This window comes from Crassostrea angulata, chromosome 1 (genome assembly GCF_025612915.1).
Source record: "Crassostrea angulata isolate pt1a10 chromosome 1, ASM2561291v2, whole genome shotgun sequence".
NCBI classification, from domain to species: Eukaryota; Metazoa; Mollusca; class Bivalvia; order Ostreida; family Ostreidae; genus Magallana; species Magallana angulata.
In genome coordinates, this window is record NC_069111.1 from 12,188,455 (window position 1) to 12,211,780 (window position 23,326).

General features: G+C 33.0%; 1 protein-coding gene across 1 annotated transcript; it reads left to right on the forward strand.

Moving 5' to 3' along the window:
- The first annotated feature begins 6,298 nt into the window (after positions 1-6,298).
- On the forward strand, positions 6,299-18,003 carry LOC128180142 (uncharacterized). Its single transcript, XM_052848062.1, has 8 exons — positions 6,299-6,386; positions 6,631-6,867; positions 7,983-8,117; positions 10,449-10,652; positions 11,770-11,825; positions 12,756-12,893; positions 13,023-13,127; positions 16,957-18,003. Exons 1-7 carry the CDS (start codon positions 6,315-6,317, stop codon positions 13,051-13,053), a joined length of 873 nt encoding a protein of 290 aa, XP_052704022.1. The 5' UTR covers positions 6,299-6,314; the 3' UTR covers positions 13,054-13,127; positions 16,957-18,003.
- Positions 18,004-23,326: the final 5,323 nt, after the last annotated feature.

The window sequence follows — 23,326 nt, forward strand, 5'->3', positions numbered from 1 at the left end:
AACAAATACATGGCACAAACCAGTTACCTTATTTACATAATAAAGAATTGCGAGTTCTGTATCTTGCATATAACTCCACAAATGACACTCAAATTTTTATTCATCATACAAATCTCATAATAAACAAGAGGCCCATGGGCCACATTGCTCACCTGAGCAACCACAGCCATGATAAAATCAGCTTTACGGAGTAAAATACCAAAAAAATATGGACAATGTAGTCTAACAGATTCTGTATATCAAAAATTCATTTTTTTCCCAGGATATTCTGTTTATCATTTGATCCCTTTTTGTCACAGTATAGTCATTTCACATATTGAGCATTACAGTTCTCAAGAAGATCAAAATCAACTGGGATATAAACCTCCATCAAACTTGTGTCAGCCCAAGAATTGTCCAGAGGCCAAAGTGTAAACAATTTAAAAGAATCAAAAATATGTCAAAATTTTTGCATACAAGTTAAACCATATATTATAACATTTGAACTTTGGTGAATTTAAACTGTTTTCTTTTGTAAAATTGGACCCTCCACCCCATGTGGCTCCATCCTACTCCTGAAAAATATGATTTTGACAAATTTGAATCTGTAGTATCTAAGATTGCTTTCGCTAATGTTGCACCTTTTCTAAGAAAATGCTCTTTTTTTTAAGAAAAAGATTTTTCTCAATATATTCCTTTGTATAGATTTAACCGGTCCCCGTTGTGTCCCTTCCCTACCCCTAGGGATCATAATATGACCAAACTTGAATCTACCCTACCTGATGATACTTCACACAAGTTAGAGCTTTTTTAAAAATAAAATTTCTCTTTATATTCCTATGTAAAAATTTTACCCTCCATTGTGGCCCCACCTTACCCCAAGGGATCATGATTTGAACAAACTTAAATCTACACCAACTTGACAAAATTGAATCTACACTATCTAAGGATGCTTCCACACAAGTTTCAGCTTTTCTGGCCAAATGGTTTTTGAGAAGAAGATTTTTAAAGATTAACTCTATATATACTCCTATGTAAAAAATCGAACCCCCCATTGAGGCCCCACCTTATCCCCAGGGATCATGATTTGAACAAACTTGAACCTACACTATCTGAGGCTCCTTCCACACATGTTTCAGCTTTTCTGGTCAAATGCTTTTTGAGAAGAAGATTTTTAAAGATTAACTATATATACTTCTTGTAAAACTTTGACCCCCCCCCCCCATTGTGGGCCCACCTTACCCCCAAGGACAATGATTTGAACAGACTTGAATCTACACTATCTGAGGATGCTTCCACACAAGTATCAGATTTCCTGCCCAAATGATTTTTGAGAAGAAGAAGAAGACCCCCTTTACAATAGGGCGTGGCCCTTTATTTTGACAATCTTGAATCCCCTTTACCCATTGATGCTTTGTGCTAAGTTTGGTTGAAATTGGCCAAGTGGTTAAGGAGAAGAAGTCGAAAATGTAAAAAATTTACAGTCAGACAGACAGACGGACTTGAGCTTTCAGCTCAGGTGAGTTAAAATTGCAAGTAATAAAATTAGAAAAATCAAGTTTTTGACTAAAATTGTGACAGTGTTCCTTTAAGGTGGCTCACTACACCTTAAAATATTTTCTCAAATCAGCAGGAAATTTATACTTGATTATGAGAGATATCATAATGGATAAGGGTGTGCAATATTATCAATATATCAGTATATTGTAATTTATTAAACCCAACGATAATATATCGCAATATATTTTTCCAATACCGGTATTTACGATATTTTAACCGGAAGTGTCCAATAGACGCTAAATATGGTGTTAAAGCTGAATTTCAAACCCATTTAAATTATTTTATTTTCTTGTTTGAATTAATTACAGTGCATAAAAAATCGAGATTGAATAAAAAACGACCAATATATAACGTGGTATTCACTGCATTCTTAAGTTACGGTCACATACTAAGTTACTATACAACACTTTTCCGGAATACATGTCGAAACATTTTGCGGTGTAGAATAGGTGTTTATCAAAATGGTGGACGAACACAACGTAGAGCAAAGTACTGATATTCCTGAATTGGACTATAGTTTTATAAAGAATAACAAATTATAACACATAATAATGTGTGAGTCATGTTTTTTTATCACATGTAAAAAAACTAGTCATGTACTTATGTGTTTTTTTATAGTGCACTTATGCTATATATACGTACATATATTTTGTTTCCACTTATTTAATGTAATGTAATGAGATTAAAGAGTTGTTATTCAACTTTGATTTTAATGAAGAAAATTCATGAAAACTAGTCTTTAAACCAAGATTTTACGAGAAAAAAAGAAAGAAAAAAATCAATATATTGCAATAGTTATCGCAATATGCTACAAAATATCGCAATATGATTTCTCTGGCAATACCCTTGCCTAATAATGGATAAGAGGTTTTTAAGTCTAATAGGCAAAGAATGTGCAATTTTGGATGGAAAGTTGCATTTTCAAAAATTTAATTCAGTTAACATGAACAAAAGCTCCACGCCAACTCGAACTCATTATCTGCGGTTCAGAAGCCCAATACCTTAGCCACTGAGCTACGACAATATTCAACCCAATCGAACAATATAAACATACTGTTTGACAAAACATTTAAATCGCCACCTTGTGACATAGTGTCTCAAAAAGTATAAGTCTGGGTGTGGGGAGGTATCTTAAACGAAGGGACCAACTTCAAACAAATAACCACTTTGTATAAATTATAATCCATTTTTGATGAAGCATTAATTCAAGCTGATGAATGCGAACATTCAGAATAAAAATGAATTTGTAGCTATAGAATTATTACTTTAATGTTTCAGATAGAGGACAATAAAAATTGAAAAATAATTTTAAAAAAATGAAATATCTCAGGGCAAAGCAGAAAAAATTCAAACCATGCCCAACCCAAATTGTTAGTCTGCTATCCATGGGCGTCGGAACCGGGGGGCTAGGGGGGCTTAGCCCCCCCCCCCCCCCACTTTTTTTGCAAAGTTAGACCTAACCATTAGAAACATAGCATGATAGAGGGTTCAGCCCCCCCCCCCCCCCCACTTTTTCTCTGAGGATTAGTCTAGCCCCCCCCCCCCCCTCTTTCAATTTGCTTCCGACGCCAGTGCTATCACTACCCCATTCCAATTCAATCAATTAAATTCGTTCAGAGTTAAAGCACGTTTGAAAATTTAGGGAAGAAACACGTTAATTAAAATTTATTATTCTATATTCAGAATTGCCATTCTAGGAACAAAGCAGAAACGCGAGGCCTGGATAGAAAATACAACCATGTAATACATTATCCCTTTCGGCGCCCCGTTCAGGTTTTAGTCTCATGCGTGATGCATTATAAATATAGGTTTTTGATGTTATTCCTCTTTCATTTTAACTAAATCAACATATACAAAAAATAATAAGCAACTCAGTATTCAACCATTTCCATTGCGTTTTGTGTATTTAAATATTTATAATGTGACTTCAGAACATTACCAACCCCTATGGCCATTGTTATAACCTACAAGATGGCGCATGCAAACGCCTTTTCACTCATACAAGACATTTCGTCCCAAATGCATGTACTATATACTTACACTGAATTTCTGAAGTGTACATACACACACTCTTTGTTACTTGATTAACAAGACTTTTACTTTACACTTTGATGAGGTTTGTTATATCAAATATTGCTCATGTGCAGCTCCCCGAACTTCTGCGTTCTTCTTTGTAAACAAATCTAATTATAGATAAATAACGCTGATTGGCTAATTCTCCGGTGAGAAAATTTACCCAAATGGCGTCTCAAATAATTTAATTCCTATTATCATTCTAACAAAATATTATAGGCTAATGGACCATGTATTCAAATTGATATTCAAAAGTTAAAAATAGTTATGTTGCACTCAAGTGTAGAGGTAGCATCGTTTTATGAAAATTTGGGGGTGGGGACGGGGGGGGGGGGGGCAGACTCATCCAAAAAATTTTGGAAAAAAAACAAACAAACAAAATAAATAACAAAACAACATATTCAAAAATCTTTAAGAAGAAACCTATATATAGCTTCTATTTCACTCTTAATTTCCGTATTTTCATTCCAATTTTTACATGCTCACCAAAAAGTTGAAATGGGGGGGGGGGGGGGGCAACTCCATGATAGTTCAATTGTTTATATGTAATTCAAGAGAATTAGTTGCTGCGAGAAAAAGTGGGAAGGGGCAGCCCGTCCCCCGGCCTCCTGATGCTACGAGCCTGAAGAAGAAATTTTTGGAAAAATCTTACGTAATTTATCAAAGTATAGGCATGCATAAATCACATAATATCAACATCGCAAGAACTAACGGTACGTTGTTTAACAACGTATGCTATTATGAGTACATGTTATTCGTTAATGAAGCAATAACAACTTGTATGTCACTGGGTTCATGCTAAAACGCGGGACGAAAAACGGAACGGATAAAAAAACGGAAGTTCCTAATTCTTAATTGATATATTATATATAATTATGTGTATCAAACATTCACATTAATATAGTATATGCATTGATCACTGTCCCAAATTAAAAATCGATGGGAGGGTGACCCAGACATTTCCTACACCTCATATGAATCTATTCGCATCATATAGAAGTTGCTCGCATGTTTTAACAATAAATGAATCACTTAGGCAAAAGTAAACAACTAATGAATACACATATATTCAAATAATTATACTAATACACTATTAATTGATTATGTAAATAAAAATATCTAGACAACGAATGCTGATAAGAAAAGAACATATTAAGATAATTATAACATTCCATCTACAGCGTTTAGTTAATCTATGCAATTAGATTGTGTTATATTTTGATAAAATGATTTTGAAAATAGAATTACATTGATCGGCTATCAAAATATGATGTGCAGCCAAGATGGTCATGGCTGTTGTTTGTCGGTAGTTTTTAAATCTCAATAATGCGTTATCTTTATTAGTATGTGTATCATTATAATTTAAGATAGTATAAGATAAGAAATTTCACAGAAGATGGGACTTGATGTAAACTTTTTTGTACATTTTTCCTGTCGTTACTTCCGATACCAATTTATCGGACATTTTTTGCTAGCGCTCTCGAGCGCTAGCAACTACGATAGTCCTTAATTTTCACTGGAATACTTATGCTCGACTCCGTAGTAGAGGGTACTGGGAATACTGTACTACTGTAGATAAACTGTACCATTTTTAATTTCTTTTTATCATCTTCACGGGAAGTTTTATGTTTTATCGTGTATGTCAAAAAGTAACAGTAGCTTCGGTCTTATAATGCAAAGATATTTTCAATATTATAATAAATAACATGTAGCTAGCTTTATCTTAAATTCCTTCAAGTTCGGAAGACAATTAACTTCGGATATTTTCTTCGGGCTTGCCGGAAAGGCACGAGAAGATACGATTGCTACAAAACAGTACCAATGGTTCCTGAAAAAAATTTACCTCGAAATTGAAATTAAAGGAGATACATTATGATTAAGGCACAGCCAATGAGTTTTGTCATTGCCGATGTGCAGTCCACTCTAGATTCACAATTTCAAATAAGTGAGACCCCACTCCAGCACAATTCTAGCACACCACTGTGCCTTCCTATTGTTAAATAATCGATTCAGAAATTTAAACCAATGTTTTAGAAATCTGCTTCTGTGTTTTATGATTGCTACAGCGCTAGCTCACCAATCTTTTTTTTAAATGATAAGCTTGTACAACCTTTTTTGTGCAGAGCTGATCTCAGGAACTTTACTATTTATGTTTACATAATATGTCAAAGTTTATTCTACCGACACCTGCTACATAAACTTAACATTTACATGTACATGACGTTTCATTAATCATTTCGTGTTAAGAATGTATTCGATGCGAAACATCACGGTGCGAACCATCTCAGTGCGAAACAGAATAGGTGCGAACCATCTCAGCGCGAAACATGTTTAGGTGCGAAACATTCCGTACCCATCTGTAACACCATACATTATCCTGTCACTGAATGTACTATATAAGAAACTTTTTAAAAGATCTTATAATTAATGCAAAAAGATTTTTTTTTTAATTTTATTATCTTCAGTTTATATACCTATATAATTAATTTCTCCATATATGGAAATTCCACTGACTAAGCCACCGGTATGGACCAAACAAAACAGAGAGATCTACGGGGTTTTATCCATGAAATTAATATCAATAAACAGCCGTTTCCACATTCCGTCCGCGATAGATTAAATTCTTAATCTCAAAATAAGAATTACTGAAGTACGACTTAACCATATCACAAATTCCCGCCCTTTTTGGACCTGCGAACGGAATGATGAATTCAGACCAACAACCTGAACAATACGCATCTGGCCCCAAAAAACAGAAAATGGCAACATCTCCTGTAAGTTACTTTTATCATGGTTGTGAAATATATATTCTAAACGCTTTATCTATACGTATGCGCGGATCCAGAAAATTGTTTCACGGGGGGAGGGGGGGGGGGGGCGATGGTTATTTGGATCCGAGGCATATTATGGTAATTTTATAATGTAATTTAAAGAAATATGAAGTTTAGGGGGGGGGGGGGGCGACCCCTCAGACCACCCTGGAGATCCGCGCATAATACAATTAAGTTTATTTTGTAGGGGGCAATGCAAAAAGTTTTTGTATTGGAGGAGACAGAAGAAAGGAAAACTCTCGAAGGAAGACGGTTTGGAGTCACCAACTGTTTGGCAAAATCCTCCAATTATAACTCTCTTCATGAAATGATAATACCAGAAAAACATATTCCTAAGATTCAATCAAATTTGAACAAATTCGTCTTATTAAAAGGATATTCCCAAAAGGAGGATGGATCCATCCGTCTGGCAGAAAGTTCGACTGTAAGTATTGTTTCATGTTTTAAACATTAAATTATTCTGTTCATTATTTTTTGGTTGATCCTGAGTATTCTTAAATTGATATAGAATACCTCCTCTTTCTTCAGTACATTGTAATTTTATTTTAAATTACATTTTAGGAAGTGTTTTAAATTGAACCATGTTGTTTAATGTTCTCTGACCATCACCCTCAATGTATTTTTCCCTCAGAAAAATGTGATTTTTCTTTCAAGTTTTATAAATGAAATAAAAAGAAAGTTATTAAAAATTGACTTTTAATTGATATAATGGAGTTTAATGCAGGTTGAGTTCAAAGGTTAAAAAAAATGGTATACAGGTGGCTCAAAACCCTTTACCTAGAATTCACTGCAGCCACTACCCACTACGCCAAGCATTTTGTTGAATAAACTCAATGCTTATAGTACATGTAATACTACAACTAATTAAGTTTGTAAGTATAAAAGGCAGATTTATGGGATAGATAGAAAAATTATGGTGAGGCCACATGATATATTCAATTAGATTCTTATCCAAGCATCTTTTGCAAAAAAAATGGTGCAAGTGGGTAGATTTTATTTTTCATATATATATGTCACCTTTCATCTTCTTGAAATAACAACTGCTCTCTATGTTTCAATTGTTAAAGCTAACCAATTTGTAATATTTCAACCCCATTTTATTTCGACTGAACTGGTAATGCATGTATACATTTGCATCCTTATGATAACAAATATCACTGTAAGCAAATCCTAATCCCCATGTCAAGCAGCTATTAGAATGTTCGAACTTTTTTGTATACCTAGCCAAAATTGCTTATCTATCAAAACAACAAACATATTTTGAAGAAAAGCAGTAGGCAAGAGACTCTTAAAAAGCAGCAGACCTGTGCTTAAAGTGGAACAGTTAACATGTATGGGATATCTATCATTAATAACTATGTATTTTATTGCTTGCAATCACAGATCTTAATATACAAAATTACCAGTATTAAACATATTATCAAGAGAAAACAAGATTAGAGTTGAATTTTGTGGCATTTTTTTTTAACTGAGATAAATTGAAAACATACTTAATATGTAAACATATAGTTACTTATATATCTTAACCATCTTTTTCAGGTCTTGAACACTTCTGATTCACCAGTGTCAGCTGAGGTTATTCAGATGTTTAAAAAACCTGAACCAGTGCAGATAGCTGCAATAAAGACAAAAGACAAAGGCCAGCGAGTCTCTCTAAAGGCACAAGTGGAACATGTATGTTACAAAAATATCCAATTTTATGCCCCACTTAAGTTCTTAAAGTTTGCCACATAAACTGCATTCTTAGTTTCTTATCAAAGGTATTAAAAGTATTTTATTATGCCCTAATCTGAAGAAGGAAGGGCATATTGCTTTGCTGTTGTCCATTTGTCTGTCGGTCTGTCAGTCCACCAACAGTTTCCGTTCATTTTCTTTGCAGAGGTTGAACATATTGAAATAAAATTTTAGATATATATATACACTTGAACTTCGATATCTCGAACACCCATATCTCAAATACAATGGATATGTCGAAGTGATTTTTAAGTCCCAACCACATATTTTTTAAAGCAATATGAGCTGCAATTTTAATGATAAGATTTTTTTTAATGAAAATGTTATTTTTTACTAAAATGACAAAAATATCATGGTGTTTAAATTTCTTTTGCCAAATTTGTGTGAAAAGGGCCGTTAAGGAGCATTAATTGGAGCGAAATTGAATTATTGTCGTCCTGTACAAAAATTGATTTACTATATGTTCCTTAGAAGAATTAACTTTCCTTTGATTTAATGATTTTTTTTATAACCGTAAATTTTTTGCTCCATATATTAAAAAAAAAAAATTTTAAAAAGCGCCCCTGGCGCTCAAATTGAACATACGACTCAAATTTCCCCCCTTAAATATAAAAAGGGTAGTAAAATAAAATAGCTAGATAAATCCCTGAGTGTGAAGAAACCTACATATTCCAAGTAAAAAACTATTTATACAATCAACTTAGATATTATCACAGTGAATGATTTGAAGGTAAGGTACCTCACTACACCTACTTTATACTTTTTAAGACACTACGTCACAAGGTGGTGATTTAAATGTTTTGTTAATCTGTTTATATCATACAGTTGGATTGTATATCGTCGTAGCTCAGTGGTTAAAGTACTGGGCTTCTGAACCAAAGATCATGAGTTCAAATCTGCCAGGAGCTTTTATTCATGTTAACTGAATTAAGTTTTTAAAATTGTACTTCTTCATCTAAAATTGCACATTTTTTTGCCTATTAGACTTAAATACTTTTTATCATTATGATCTAGCTATCATAATCAAGTAATTTTCTGCTGATTTTAGAAAATATTTTGCGGTACTGAGTTACCTTAAATGTAAAAGCCCTGAACAAAATATAAAGCACATCATAACAACCAAAAGTCCATTTTCTCCCTAAAACCTATTCACACCACAACTTTTCACATCTGATACTCCCCAAGCAAACAAAGAATCTAATAACTTGATTGGTTTTCAGCTAACCTTAGCTAAAAGCTCGAGCGAGCTTTTCTGATCACATTTTGTCTGTTGTCCCTCCTTCTGTCTGTCTGTATGCAAACTTTTCATATTTTCAACATCTTCTTAAGAACCACTGGGACAATTTTAACCAAACTTGGCACAACGCACGCTAAGGCAAAGGGCATTCACAGTTGTAAAGATTAAGGATCACACCTTTTTTCACATGCTTTTTCACATAATTTATTTAGGAATTATTAAAAAAAATTGAGAAATTTTCAAAAGTCTTCTTAAGAACCATGGAGCCAGGAAAACTTAAACTTGTGTGGAAGCATTATTAGGTAATGTAGATTCAAAGTTTTCAAAATCACCTACCCAGGGGTAGGGTGGGGCCACAATGGACGCGTCAAAGTTTACATAGAAATATATAGAATAAATCTTTAAAAATCATTTTCTCACAATTAAACTAATCAGCCAGGAAAGCTGACACTTGTGTAGTAACATCATCAGGTAGTTTAAATTCAAAGTTGTGAAAATCATGACCCCCCCTCCCACCACCACCATGAGGGGTAGGGTGGGGCCACAAAGGAGGGTCGAAGTTTAACATAGGAATATATAGAATTTTTTTTTATGAAAACTAATTAGCCAAGTGATTCTTATAATTGTTTAGACTTTAGCCCCTAGACGATTCTTTTGCCATACAATGCTGGGTCAGAGTTAGTAGATTTATTTCCCATATATTTTTGTCCTACCCACAAATACCACAAAAATTGAGCCACCTTAGATTTTAATGATTCCACAGTAGTTTACTTTTCATAATGAGAAAACAAATTTTGTACTTGAATTTTTATTTCTGTAAAGATATCACCATGCAAATGTTTTATTCATTTGAGAGTTTTTTTTAAAGACAGATCTGTTTACAATTACAAACAAATTATTTTCTTATTTGTATGAAAATTGTCACAATAATTGATGACCCCTTCTCAAAAATTACCACAATCTAACTTCCTCTCCAAAAATAATTCCTAATTACCAATGATCACTTACATACTTTCACCCTTTAATGCTTCTAGATTTCCAACTTGCTCACAACTAATGCCTCCAAAAGGAGAATAGTACGTCTGTCAGATGAAACTGGAGAAATTGAATTAAAACTATGGGGTGACAAGGCAAATCTGATTCATGCAGCAAACGAGACAGTAATCATCACATGCGTTGGCGTTGATGTATACATGAGCAAAGTTTCGTTGAACACAACCATGTCTACAACAATCCAGGTATTCTCAACACCTTCTAGATACCATTGATTTGTTCTTACATTTCTTTTGATACTGTAAACATTATAATATATCTTTAACATTTTGCAAAAGTAGAATGGAACATTGAATTACAATAGAACTTGTCTAATCCAGTGGAGGATAGTTCTGAAAAATTATGCCGGATTAGCCAACATCCGGTTTGGAGGACATTATTGCAAATTAATAAAAGCATTTAATGCAGTAGCTCTTGCTCGTCTATTCTTAAAATTCTTCTGAAATATATTAGACATCTTTGATAATGATTACAGTGCTGATTTTCATTTTTTATTTAAAAATTAGAATTGCTTAATGGAATAAATACACCAAAAATACTTTTTTTAATAAGATCACTGTAATTTAAAATTTTTCCAAAACCCGAATAACCCGAGATGTCCGATACGGGACAACTGCATGATTCATATAGATGGCTGATTACATAATGGCACAAACTGTTTTAATGCAGTTACAATTGATAAATATTCAAATACAGGGGAATTTAATTAAAAATGGAGCATTAAGTGTAACCATACAACAAGCATTACAAACGATATCGGCAGTCTTTCTCGTGGGCTATTCACAATCATGGTCTGTAAAAGAAATTGGAGTGAACTATAATATGCAATACCTTTTTGATCTAATTTTGGCTAAAAAAAAAATGTGTATTTATTTATAATAAGAATTAATGAGTTGTTAGTTTTGGATTTATATTCACAGTTGTTTAAATCAATAGTTACGAGAGGAAAATTAATTGATAATTGACCAGTAACTATCCTTCATAAGACTGATCGATAAGTGGCCACATTACGGGACATAACTTTCACTAATTATAAGCAACCAGTTTTTTTTCATCACGGCCAGTGTACAGAATATACAGCATCCGGATTGCACACCATTTTTTAAACAAAATGATAGAGAAATTTCATGGGATTGAATAATGTCACAAGATGCTAATGCACAACATCTGGATTCAACAAGTTTTACTGTATTCATTTGTGGCAAAACACATGCAAACCAACCTTGTTTTTATTTTTCAAAACCAAGAATTTTGGTAATAATTTATACAGTTCCATTACAAATGTTAAATTTGATATTTTAGGTTTCTGATCAGCAAACCAGTATCAAAGGTGTTGTGGAGGCAGCAAACTTTGATGAGTATGTAATATGAACGTAGTTACTGAAATTTGATCAAATTCTACCATCTTTAATATCTACAGCTGCAGGAATGTAACTCATGGTCTTAAAAAATTTGAAGTTACCTGGCTGGGAGGTACAGTTCCCCTCATAGTAAAAAACTGAGATAAATGGCATACAAAAACTGTGCTAGTTTTGGAGTGATTAAACCTATTTCCAAACACATTCTGTGGAAAAAATAAAACCATTAAATTCTTCATTCAATTTACTGATGATATTGGTATTTTACTTGCCTCAAACTTTCTCTGAAATACACTAATGACCTAGGAAATTGAAGTATGTTAAATTCACCTCAAGCTCAAAAGTCACCCTTTCTAAATGTAAACAAACTGCATCACTTCTTTTACGGGACTGGTGGTGGAGTTTAAAAGTAAAGTGATGTTGTTTGTAGTAAAATGTCAAAGAACTATATGGAATCAAATGTTTGTATAGAATGTGTTCGGAAATAAGGTTTGTCAGTTCATTCTGCTCAATTTTTTGTGCTCCGTAAATTGCAGTTCTCTTAGACAGGAAGATACAAACCTGCAGCTACTTAAATATCAAGATTATGGGGAAGAAACTACCAATTGTGATTGTTTTCATTTACTCTACAATTTTACATTTAAGAGAATATGTAAAACTTGATAATATATTCCCATAATCTGAAAGATTGAATATTTATTTCAGAATTTTCTCTCCAACATTATATCAGACATTAGCTAATAGAACTTTACCACATCATTTTTTTTCATACCATAACACATTTCAAAATTATTTGGTAGGAAAAATGATTTTAATAGCTTTCATATTTTTAAATAATGAATATCATTATTCTAAATATACTCATTGTATGTAAATAATTATCAAAGTACTGTATAATATTATGAAAAAAATCATATATGGTTATTTCAGTGATGAATTGTCTGTACTCATCAATGACCAACTATTCACCATTCCTCAAACTTTGATGGACAGAATATTTCCCCTTGGGGATTTCAGTTCCGATGTTACAGTCACTGCTGCAGTAAGAGGGAAAAGTATCATCAGCATGTATGCATTTATTGATCTGATTACCCACTATTCAATAATGTAGTAGTGGCTATTTTTGAAAGCTGCACATTTACTTAAACATCATTAAGTGAGTTGATAATTGATACATATCTTCTTCCTTCTTAATAGCATTCACATCCAAGGAGAGGATCTTGATTGAAAAAAGGGATAAAGATGAAAGAATAGCCTTTGACAGGGTTTGATACCAAAGTAAAAGGGATAATTCAAAAACAGGTACCTTTACATTTTTATACCCCTGCAAACAAAGTTTAGGGGGGTATATTGTTTTTACCCTGTCCATCTGTCCATCTGTCTGTAGACCCAACTTTGTCCCCCCTATAGAATTTTTATTACTGCATGGAACAATTTGAAAATTTGTACATAAGTTGAACACCATTTGAAGATGTGCACCTGCAATTTTTTTAAGATCAGACAAGATTTAATGATTTTATGACATTTTTTATTTTCCTTATTCTATATATTGTACACTTATGTTGAAAAGTAAGGGAGCTAATCCTTACAGATTTTATTAATTAATAGTATTAAAACACTCTCAAATATATTTATGTAAATAAATCCAGATGGAGGTTGTTTGTCTTTATGTATTAATTTATAAAGAAAAATATTTTTTATAAGTATTCTATTAACTGACAATGCAAAGTTTTTGTTTGTCAATGATAAGTTCTTAGGAGCATAAAAGATCATCAAAGACAACGGTGGCTGAATTCATTTGTTCCAAAGGAGCCATTATCTGAGCCATGGCTCAGATGCAGCATGTGTTTAGGGGAAAATGATAATCTGTAAATTGGGTGATGGTTTTGGGGCTATTTTAAAACTGTTTCATGTAAACCAAAAGTTTCTATCATTAAAAGGAAATAATTAATAAAGCAGTTCAACTATTTTTAGAAGTTATTTAAATTTATTAGTCAAGAAAATTGATGAAGTGTCTCTATTGGGAATTAATTTAAATGGAATTCAAAATAACTGAAATGATTGTAGTGTTTTGGCAATTTTAGAATTGTTTGTAATGTTAAATTTTCTTTTTTACATATTTTTATATAGTATGGTGATTATGGTAATGTTTTGGGAGTTTAGAAATTTAACAAGCTCATCAAAGAAAATCATAGTCCTATGGGATCAAATTTCTGATATGGAGTTCCATTGTGCCATAGGAAATATTGAGGAAAATTGCATCTGTCAAGACTCTAATTAGAAAAATATTGAAAGTTTTATCAACAGAAAAGCATTGCTTGGCTACTAGTATTTCCATTTACTGCAAAGGGAGGGGTTATTGACATTTTGTTGGTTTTTCTTTAAATCAATTAAATTTAAAAGAAAATATCAGATACATATTTTTGTAAATGTATTACTGTTATAGATATGTATTTACAGTGAAAATCTGACAATATTGATTTTAATTTTTCAATTAAATATGCCAGAAAAGACCAAATTATAAAATTTTTCTCTACCTCTACACTTGTTGGGTTAAAGCTAAAAACTATGTTATGAATTCCATGAAGCCCTCTACCGATATTGTGAAAATCATGGCCCCGGGATCAGAGGTTCAGACCCTACAGTGGGGTCAATATGGCCATTTTGTAATCAAAGTACCGAAGTACTGAAAGCTGGGCTCTTTTGGTGTGTCTTTAAGCATATTGTGTAGTCAAGACTGAAAATCTCTCTCTCTCTCTCTCTGTCTGTCTCTCATGCTTTTAATGTCGGCAAAGCATCAGAGAGCAACCAAATTTTGTAAGTGGCTATAAACAAAAAATATGTCTGTCTAGTAGAAGTTAAAAAGTTCAATAGTTGCTGCCTTGAATTTTGCAACAAGCATTATATATTCAATCCCCATTTCTTCATCGCGCAGCAAAGTAGTTCATGGAAATTCATGCGCATTGTATGTGTCCAAAATGCATAGTAATGTTTTAAAAACACGTTATTAATAAGAAAACTAAAAAAGATAGACAATTCATTCGAAATTTAAAAAAAAGAAACAAAATGCCAACACTTTTGACAAAACGTGGCTCTTTGTGTAACTATTTGGTATAGCGGAAGCTTTACCTTGACGCTGTTTGTTTTTTTGTTTACTTGTGCTATTTATAGTAACATTGACGATTTGCCTGCCTATAGCCAGGACTCTGCTTACAGCAGAGCCCGGCTAAAAATGGATTTAGTTTCTATTAATCTTTTTTTTTATTCCCATATATGATTGTTTAAAACTGAATTCATCGTTATGAAGTCCTCTCCATAAATTGTAAAATTCATGGTACAGGTATAGGCCCTTTGGTGAGGCCAATAAAGCATATTGAAAAAAATGTTTTAAATATTGAAAAAAAAAATCTTCTCCATTCCCAGATATAATTCAGAAAAACTAAATCTATGGTAATGATGTCCATAAACTTCACTCCCTAAATTTCTGAAATTTGTGCCCGTGATGGCTGCTGGGTCATATGATCAGGCACTAGGACGAGGCCAGTATGGCCCTAAAATTGATATCTCTACGCCCATAAATACTTGTGTAAAACTTAATACATGGTCATAAGGTCCATATTAAAAACATCTACCCTAATTGTGAAATTTATGTTCCCCACAACAGGGTTTCAGGCCCTAAGGCAGGATCAATAACTATGACCATATGTTGAACATGTATTTTAATTTAAGATCATTGCTGTCAACCATTAACAATTTTAAATTCATCCTGAAATTCATAATTTTAAAATTATCACTTCACAATATTGATTTATAAATTGAATATTTGTTGTATTTTAGAAATTCTACTTTTTTATCCTGTGCATTGTATACTACAGAAAAGAGGTTTTGTCTGCATTGTGAATATTTTAAGATATTGACCATTAAAGGCCTGCAGGTCTCTTACTATGAAAAGTTTAAAATTTTTGGCCCCTGGAGCTTAGGTATAGATAATCTGAGATTCCTCCGACTTTTGAACCCCATTGCTCCATTTTCTTGAATGAATGATTTCATGCATCAAATATCAAATGCAGTATACAAGTCGGAGGAGTCTCAGATTAAGGTTTAGACTTCAAAATTAAACTTTGAAAAAAAGCGTATATTTTTTAATGAAATTCCCAATGTATCCATATAATCTTGCACACATACATGTTCTCGTGCCCTACTTAGTGTGCTAATTAAACACATCTGTCATTCATACAGAGTTAATACAACTTTAAGTCATGTTGTACACCACAACTGTAGTAATTCCAACATATAAGATAAGTGATAGTAGATCTAAGAAAGTAAAAATGAAACACTGTTTTATCAGTTTTTAGAAATACCACTCCATTTTCTATATTCCATGCTTTCAATGCACGATCTTCAACAGAGTGTGGTATGTGTGATAGTAAAACAGTTTGATCAATGAGTTTTAATATATATGTGTCTGAATTTCAGTTAATTTGTTTCCTTTTGCATTGGACATTTCTTACCAGTTTTGTGCATCATGTCAATATTTTTGTTTATATTTCTACAAATCATTCTCTGTAATTTAACATGTTCAGATGAAATACACTGTACTTTAAGGTGGAATAACACATCATCACAAAATGGCTGACCGCTGATCAAAATGACATTTCATTTTATTAAAAGGATTTTATTGACTGCAACATTTAACTTACTCCATAGCTGCGTGGATAAAGTGTCGGACTTGTGATCCTTACATCCTGAGTTCGAATCCAACAGGGGCTTTTGTTGTTACTTACTGGAATAATTATTTCAGATATTCATTTTTTATCCCCAAACTGCAAATTTATCCCTTATTTGACATTTGTATAGTTTATTTATCAGTATGTCTTTAATTATTAAAAAAAATTCAGTTATTTTAAGTGACTTTTTCCAGGTGTGTTTTTCCACCTTAATGGGGTGAAGTATGATTAGTACTCTCGGCTTCATATAAACAGTGTGTAGTGATGACAGTGATGATAGAAACCATAAAGTAATATGGCAGTAGTGAAAGAGATAAGAGAAATAATCCATCCTTTCTTTAACCATCCAGCTTTAATGACACAAATTTTTTCAATATCTAATTCCTCTTTATTTTCTTTTACAGTGAAATCCAGGAAGAATCACTGATGCCAGTTACTGAACGTTAATTAGATATAGATGTTATGATTTCATTTTATTGCTGGCAGAAACAGCATTTTACTTTAACTTCATGAATTGTGCCATCCAGTCTTATTCTTACAGTAGGCATTGCCTTTAAAAGATAAGACGGTGTCCAACAAAAAAAGACAATTATGTAGCAAGTGTTTTTTTTTTCATTTCCCTTAAATATGTTGAACAAATACTTGAAAAAAAAATATCATGTAAGCATGCTGTTTTTTAAAACCTATAAACTCAATTTTTTTAAATATTAGGACCAAAGATAATATGTTTCCATTTATTTATATTATATTTATTAACTGCAATATTGAGACTTGTACAGAAATATGATTTATAAAAACTGTTACATCACAAAAAAAAAAAATTGGACTGACTTACAAAAAATATTCACAACATTTCATGTGTACATTATGTAGATTAGGCAAATTTTAAGTGTTTAAGGCACTCTACCCTACTCCCAAGTTAAGTTCTATTATTTTGTTTGTACACTATGTAGATTAGTTAACTTTTCACTATTTCATGCACTATACCTTAAGTTACAGACACAGTACAGATATATTTGTTCGTTTCAGATTTGCAATATTAAAATCCACAACGAATGCATATTTTAATCATATTCATTGGCTTATGATATTCTTTTTCGTAAAATGAGATATTGTATTACCTTTGAAGCAACTAAACAATTGAATTTTCTTGCCTTTTAATAATTGAAAATGTTCCGCTACATTCTCCAACACACAAACTTATCGTCCTATTTTTTATCATCACTTCAGACAGAAAATAATATTTGATGATTTTGCTTGTTCACAATTTTCCTCAAAAAGTTTAAACTAAGACAGATCTTTCAAATTGTCACTGATGGTAAACAGTGTTTAGCCGTAGTGCTCTTTGCATATATCACTAGCGGTCGTCACCGGAAGGAAACAAAAACGCATTAATTTCTGTCTTGTTTTCCAATATGTTTCTGTTATTTTGCAATAAAGATGCTTAAACGTATGCAGAATATGTATTTTGTTTTAATATCTATTGACGCATTTTCCAGATTTCATGCGTCAAAGTTCTGAAGCGAAGGTCCCAGTGCCGTAGGGAATATAAGAGTGGACTTATGCCCAGGCGACCCTGGTTCAACATTGAATGCCAATAAATATTTTCTTTTTTTGTGCTTACATGCACAATTCATTGGTGACATGAAATCATAAAACCCTTTGGTCGCCATATTGCATCCAACGTTGGTCACCTCACAACTGCCACGGTTATATTTACCGGAAAGTTACGGTCGGTTGCTTTCTGATAGAGGAGTTTGCACGAACTTCTAAATAAATGAACTACACAGAAGTAAAATGTTCGTAATAAAAAATAAAGGAAACAAAAAAACCCCACAAAATATATTTATTCTTTGAAAGAATTTTCAAGATATCGGTGTTATTTTGCACAGATACTGCTGCTTTAAGTCCTAAGCGTTGGTTAATTGAAATATGACGAACTTAAAAAGATATACATGTAGAAAAAAATCCTTTTCTTATGGATCGCTTAATATATTATGCTGTTTATGCTCTGAAATTCAGAAACGAAATATATTTGCATTTCGGTACCGCTGTCATTAACAAAATGTTATCTTTCTTTTATTAAAAAATAAATACATATGTATTATTACGAAAAAATCGAGTTTAAGGAAAAGTTACATCAGTTGAAAATAAATATCCCAAAGCGTTTCAGAGAAAAAAGTTAAAAAGTAAAGTCCCATATCCCATGCGGTAGGTGCTGGCACGATACAAAAACCCAAACTTACCGATGCCTAATATCGTTGAAGAAATCGAAGGATTCATGGATAATTTTAGGGAATATAAAAACTTTGAATATAAATTTCAATAAGTTTTCTGTTTGATTCAGGGCGTAGAAAATGCTATACATGTGGAAGTCGCGCTTCTTTTAATTATTTTTTTTTTATCCTTTCTTTTTTTTTTTTGGTGTAAGTATTAGGTGTCGAATCGGACTGTTCTTCAACACAACAGACAAAAAACATGGTAAATAGCTTGTAGTACATTACGTTTTCCGACTACATACTCAACAATGGTTATTTTATAACTTGAAATTTTCTTTAGCATTATTGTATTAAAATATTTTTCTGACGTTTTAAAACTGTTTGGTTACCCAAATAGCAATCTGTACAAAAAGGGGTCAATAGGGGGCATTCTTGAAACTTTGACTCTACGTAAATTAAGGAACGATTACTATCTTGCAAATATTTATCATGCAAGAGTCGTGCAGAATTTGAGTCGTGCAGAATATAAATCTAAACATCATATATCTTCAAAACTGTCATAGCGACTCCAATTAAGGACTTAGCTGATTAGATTTCTCGAAAACTATCCAACCGACCTCAACCAAATTTTCACAGATGATTAGACGTGATCTGAATTTTATACATTTTTGACGTCCTCACTTTAGGTACCGATTGATCGGTGATTTTCAAATTTTTCACGACCCATTTTATGCAAACTTAAACTCAGAAACTATCAAAGATATGATTATGAAAAATAGAAGCACAGGGAAAGCTAATTTTTGTATACTCTTAGATGTAATCGTATTTCAAAAAACATTTGTCTTTCAAGGCACATCCACAAGCTGTGCAGTCTGTTTACATACAGACAGAAGTCACGATAAACTTTATGAAGCTAGATTTTATGGACCAGCCCTGTTTGATGTTTTGATTAAGTTTCTGTTTTAACTGATAGCATAAATAATCGATAAAATTTCAAAATTTGATAATAGGAATCGATTTAAATCAAAAATTCAAACGTTTTCTCTTCTATGATGTCTATCAAAATATGTCTACTTCTCTAGTTATATTGCGTCAAAGTTTAAGTACTTTGGCCCCTAAAAATCCCTAATTACGTAATAAATGGGCGTGGCAATGATTTTTTCTAATAAATATTGGTTCGATCAACAACTTTGCTTCTATAATGCATTACAAAATCTGTATCGTTTTTAAATTATTTGTAATAGAGTTAACGAGTGCCTTGGCCCCTAATTTAAGGGGCCAGCCCCTTTTTCTTGATTTCTTTGAGAATGTCTTAAGAATACTAACATTTTTTGTTCTTACACCCATCTAAAATTGTTGATCATTTTTGAGATACAAATGATTGAATATTTAGGGGCCAGCCCTCTAGATCCTTAAATGGTACAGAAATTCGTGTTTTGACATGTGGAATCGATTTAAATCATAAATTCAAACATTTTCTTTTCTATGATGTCTAGCAAAATAGTTCTACTTCTCTAGTTATATTGCGTCAAAGTTTAAGTTCTTTGGCCCCTAAAAATCCCTAGTTACGTAAAAAATGGGCGTGGCAATAATTTTTTCTAATAGATATTGGTACGATCAACAACTTTGCTTCTATAATGCATTACAAAATCTGTATCGTATTTAAGTTATTTGTAATAGAGTTTACGAGTGTGTTGGCCCCTAAAAAAAGGGGCCAGCCCCTTTTTCTTGATTTTGTTGGAAAGAACTTTTGATTTTCTACCACTTTTGTTATATATGTCTTAACAAAATATATACTGATAAAAAGATATAAATCAAAACGTGTGAAAATTTTGAATGAAAATTCGTACCCAATTTTCGTGCCCAGGCGAGCTCTAAGAAATGGCGCAACAGGCATTAAACAACTACATGCTGCACAACTTCAAACTATCGTCTACCTACCCTGAAAATTTCATATTCATATCTCTTATGGTTTCCGAGTTTATAGCTGCACAAAATGGGTCGTCAAAAATTACAAAATGGCCGACAATTCGGTACCGGAAGTGACTACGAAAAAATTAAGAAAAATGTATGAAGTTTAGATCACGCCCTAACATCTGTGAAAAAATGGTTGAGATCGGTCGAATAGATTCCGAGAAATCTCGTGCACAAAATTTGGAAAAAAAAAATAATAATAATAACTAGACACGATCTCGTTGCGAGCAACGAGGAGGTCTTCCGTCCGCTGAAGCCGGAAGACCCTAATAATAAAAAACTGTTTTTGTCTAAATCTTAATTAAAGAGTGTTTTTCAACTTGTACTATAGTCCAACACCCTTTTATGTTGAATATTTTAGTTAGAAAATTAGAAAAAAAAGGGAGAAAGAACAAATCTTGGCTCCGGCGAGTTTACAACACACAGCCTTTGCAGGTGTCTCAAAACATGGCTGACGCGAAATAATTCCCGAATTTGTCTTTGAATTTTGGAAGTTCCCGCCCGGGAGAGGAGCTGAGTTTTTGTATGAGATGAAAAACAACGTGTAAGATGTCTGACTATTCAGGTTTGGTAACAGTGCGAGGTCATTTGAAATATTGATGCGTGTTTGTGTCTGGAGGGGGGGGGGGGTGAAAAGACCCGAGCTTGATTTTCGTCTTAAATAAATCGAAAATAGAATTTTGAGGTGTGGATCTCAGATTCGGTTAACAACAATTAGGGGAAGTCCTAAAACAATGACTGATTCATTTTACCCATGTATTTCAGTGTTGAGAATGTTTTTTCGTGTCGTTTACTATTATGTTTGACTGTTTTATTTCAGCAGGATTGATAAAATCTTTATAAATGTAGAAATAACGAAATCAGTAACACGTAAATTTATTCGGTAATAATTTGATGACAGTAATTTCCACAGTTGTAACATTCATTAGTAGTTCACACGCTATCGTAGATACAGACTAAACGGAAAACAAGAAATATACATGCAACAGAAATATTACGCGGATGCCTACATCCCTTGTACTGTGTAAATTTTAAGTCCCCGTACAGGCTATACTCGCCGTTTGATCTCAGGAATTTCTTCCTAATTGTTCAATCCGCTGCATATTTCACAGACAATAAGAATGGGGTCCGAGGTACATTTACACAAAATTTCATTAGGATTGAGTAAGGGGCTCGGGAGTTAGAATTTTTTTCTACAGTACATGTCAAGCACGCCAATCGAAACTCGAATGCCCAAAAATTCATATCTCTCTTAAAAATGAACGAATAGGTCTGGTTATAAGTACAGTAATCTAGACTGGAACTAGGTTGAAAATAAAGGTTCAAGATGACAGATCCAGTAAAATCAGGCCAGGAAAACTAAATGATTTTGTGAATAGGAAGGGGCGGGGGGGGGGGGGGGTCGGTTTCTTGTACTGTGTAAATTTAATTTCCAGGTTGTTTGAAAGATGTAACTATTGATTTTTTTTACATCTATTTATTCTTAGGCTCAAACACTCATAAACGGGTGGTCAGTTTTCAAACCTTGTCGCAGTCACCCGTTCGTTTGTATAGTTACGTGTATAAACTTCGGAGGCTTTTCTTAATCCCGACAGGCAACATATTTGTATCAGTATATAGACATGCACAAAAAAAGGAAAAAGTACACCATCTTTAATAAAAATGACTTTTTAGCGTTGACTTCCAATCAGTAAGAAGACAATCATTTAACAATGAATTTCAAATTATTTGAATCCATAGACATTATCCCGTAACTTGATATAAAATACGTATAATTTTTTGGACGCCAATGTGCATTTAGCTTCTATCCAATTTACTCCACGTTACCTGTACTAGTTCTTATTCAAATGCTAAAACATTTGTACTTGAGAGAGAGAGAGAGAGAGAGAGAGAGAGAGAGAGAGAGATTACATAGCGTTTTATAATGTTCAGGAAATCAATATATAAGCAACCTATGTCAATAAACGCATGTATACATGCATGTGTGTATCTATATATGGGATTAAATACTAAGCAGTCCTCCTTTCTAAGCCGAGTAGAATTACGTGGGTGCATTGCTAAATGTTGTGTGCATACAGTCATTGAGATGGCGGCATTTCTTTGATGCCGGCAAAGCGACCCAGCGAACTCGAATGCGGTCGAACTGCAGGGGCACTTCGGCGGCATGTCTTTGATGTCAGCGATGCGACGAGCGTCGTAATTTAGAAAGCTCTATATTTGTACTAAAAAAAGCCGCTCTTTTTTTTTTATTTATGACAAAAATAAAACGGAAAACATTCAAATCCATCATTTTAAAAAAAAAACCATTAATCAAAACACAAATGAGAGAGAAAAAAGATTCGGCACTCAGGGACTGAACCCGGGTCGCCTGGGCACAAGTCCATCACTCTAACGACTGAGCTACGCGGACCCTCGCTTCAGAACTTTGGAGTCCAAAATCTCAAGAATGCATGGATTGATTTTAACACGAATTTCATATTCTGAAGTTTTGAGAGCGTCTCTATCGACTGAAAAAATAAAAAAAATTCAAGTTTAAAAAATTGAAAAATTAAGGTTTTTCATTTCCTTCCGGTGACGACCG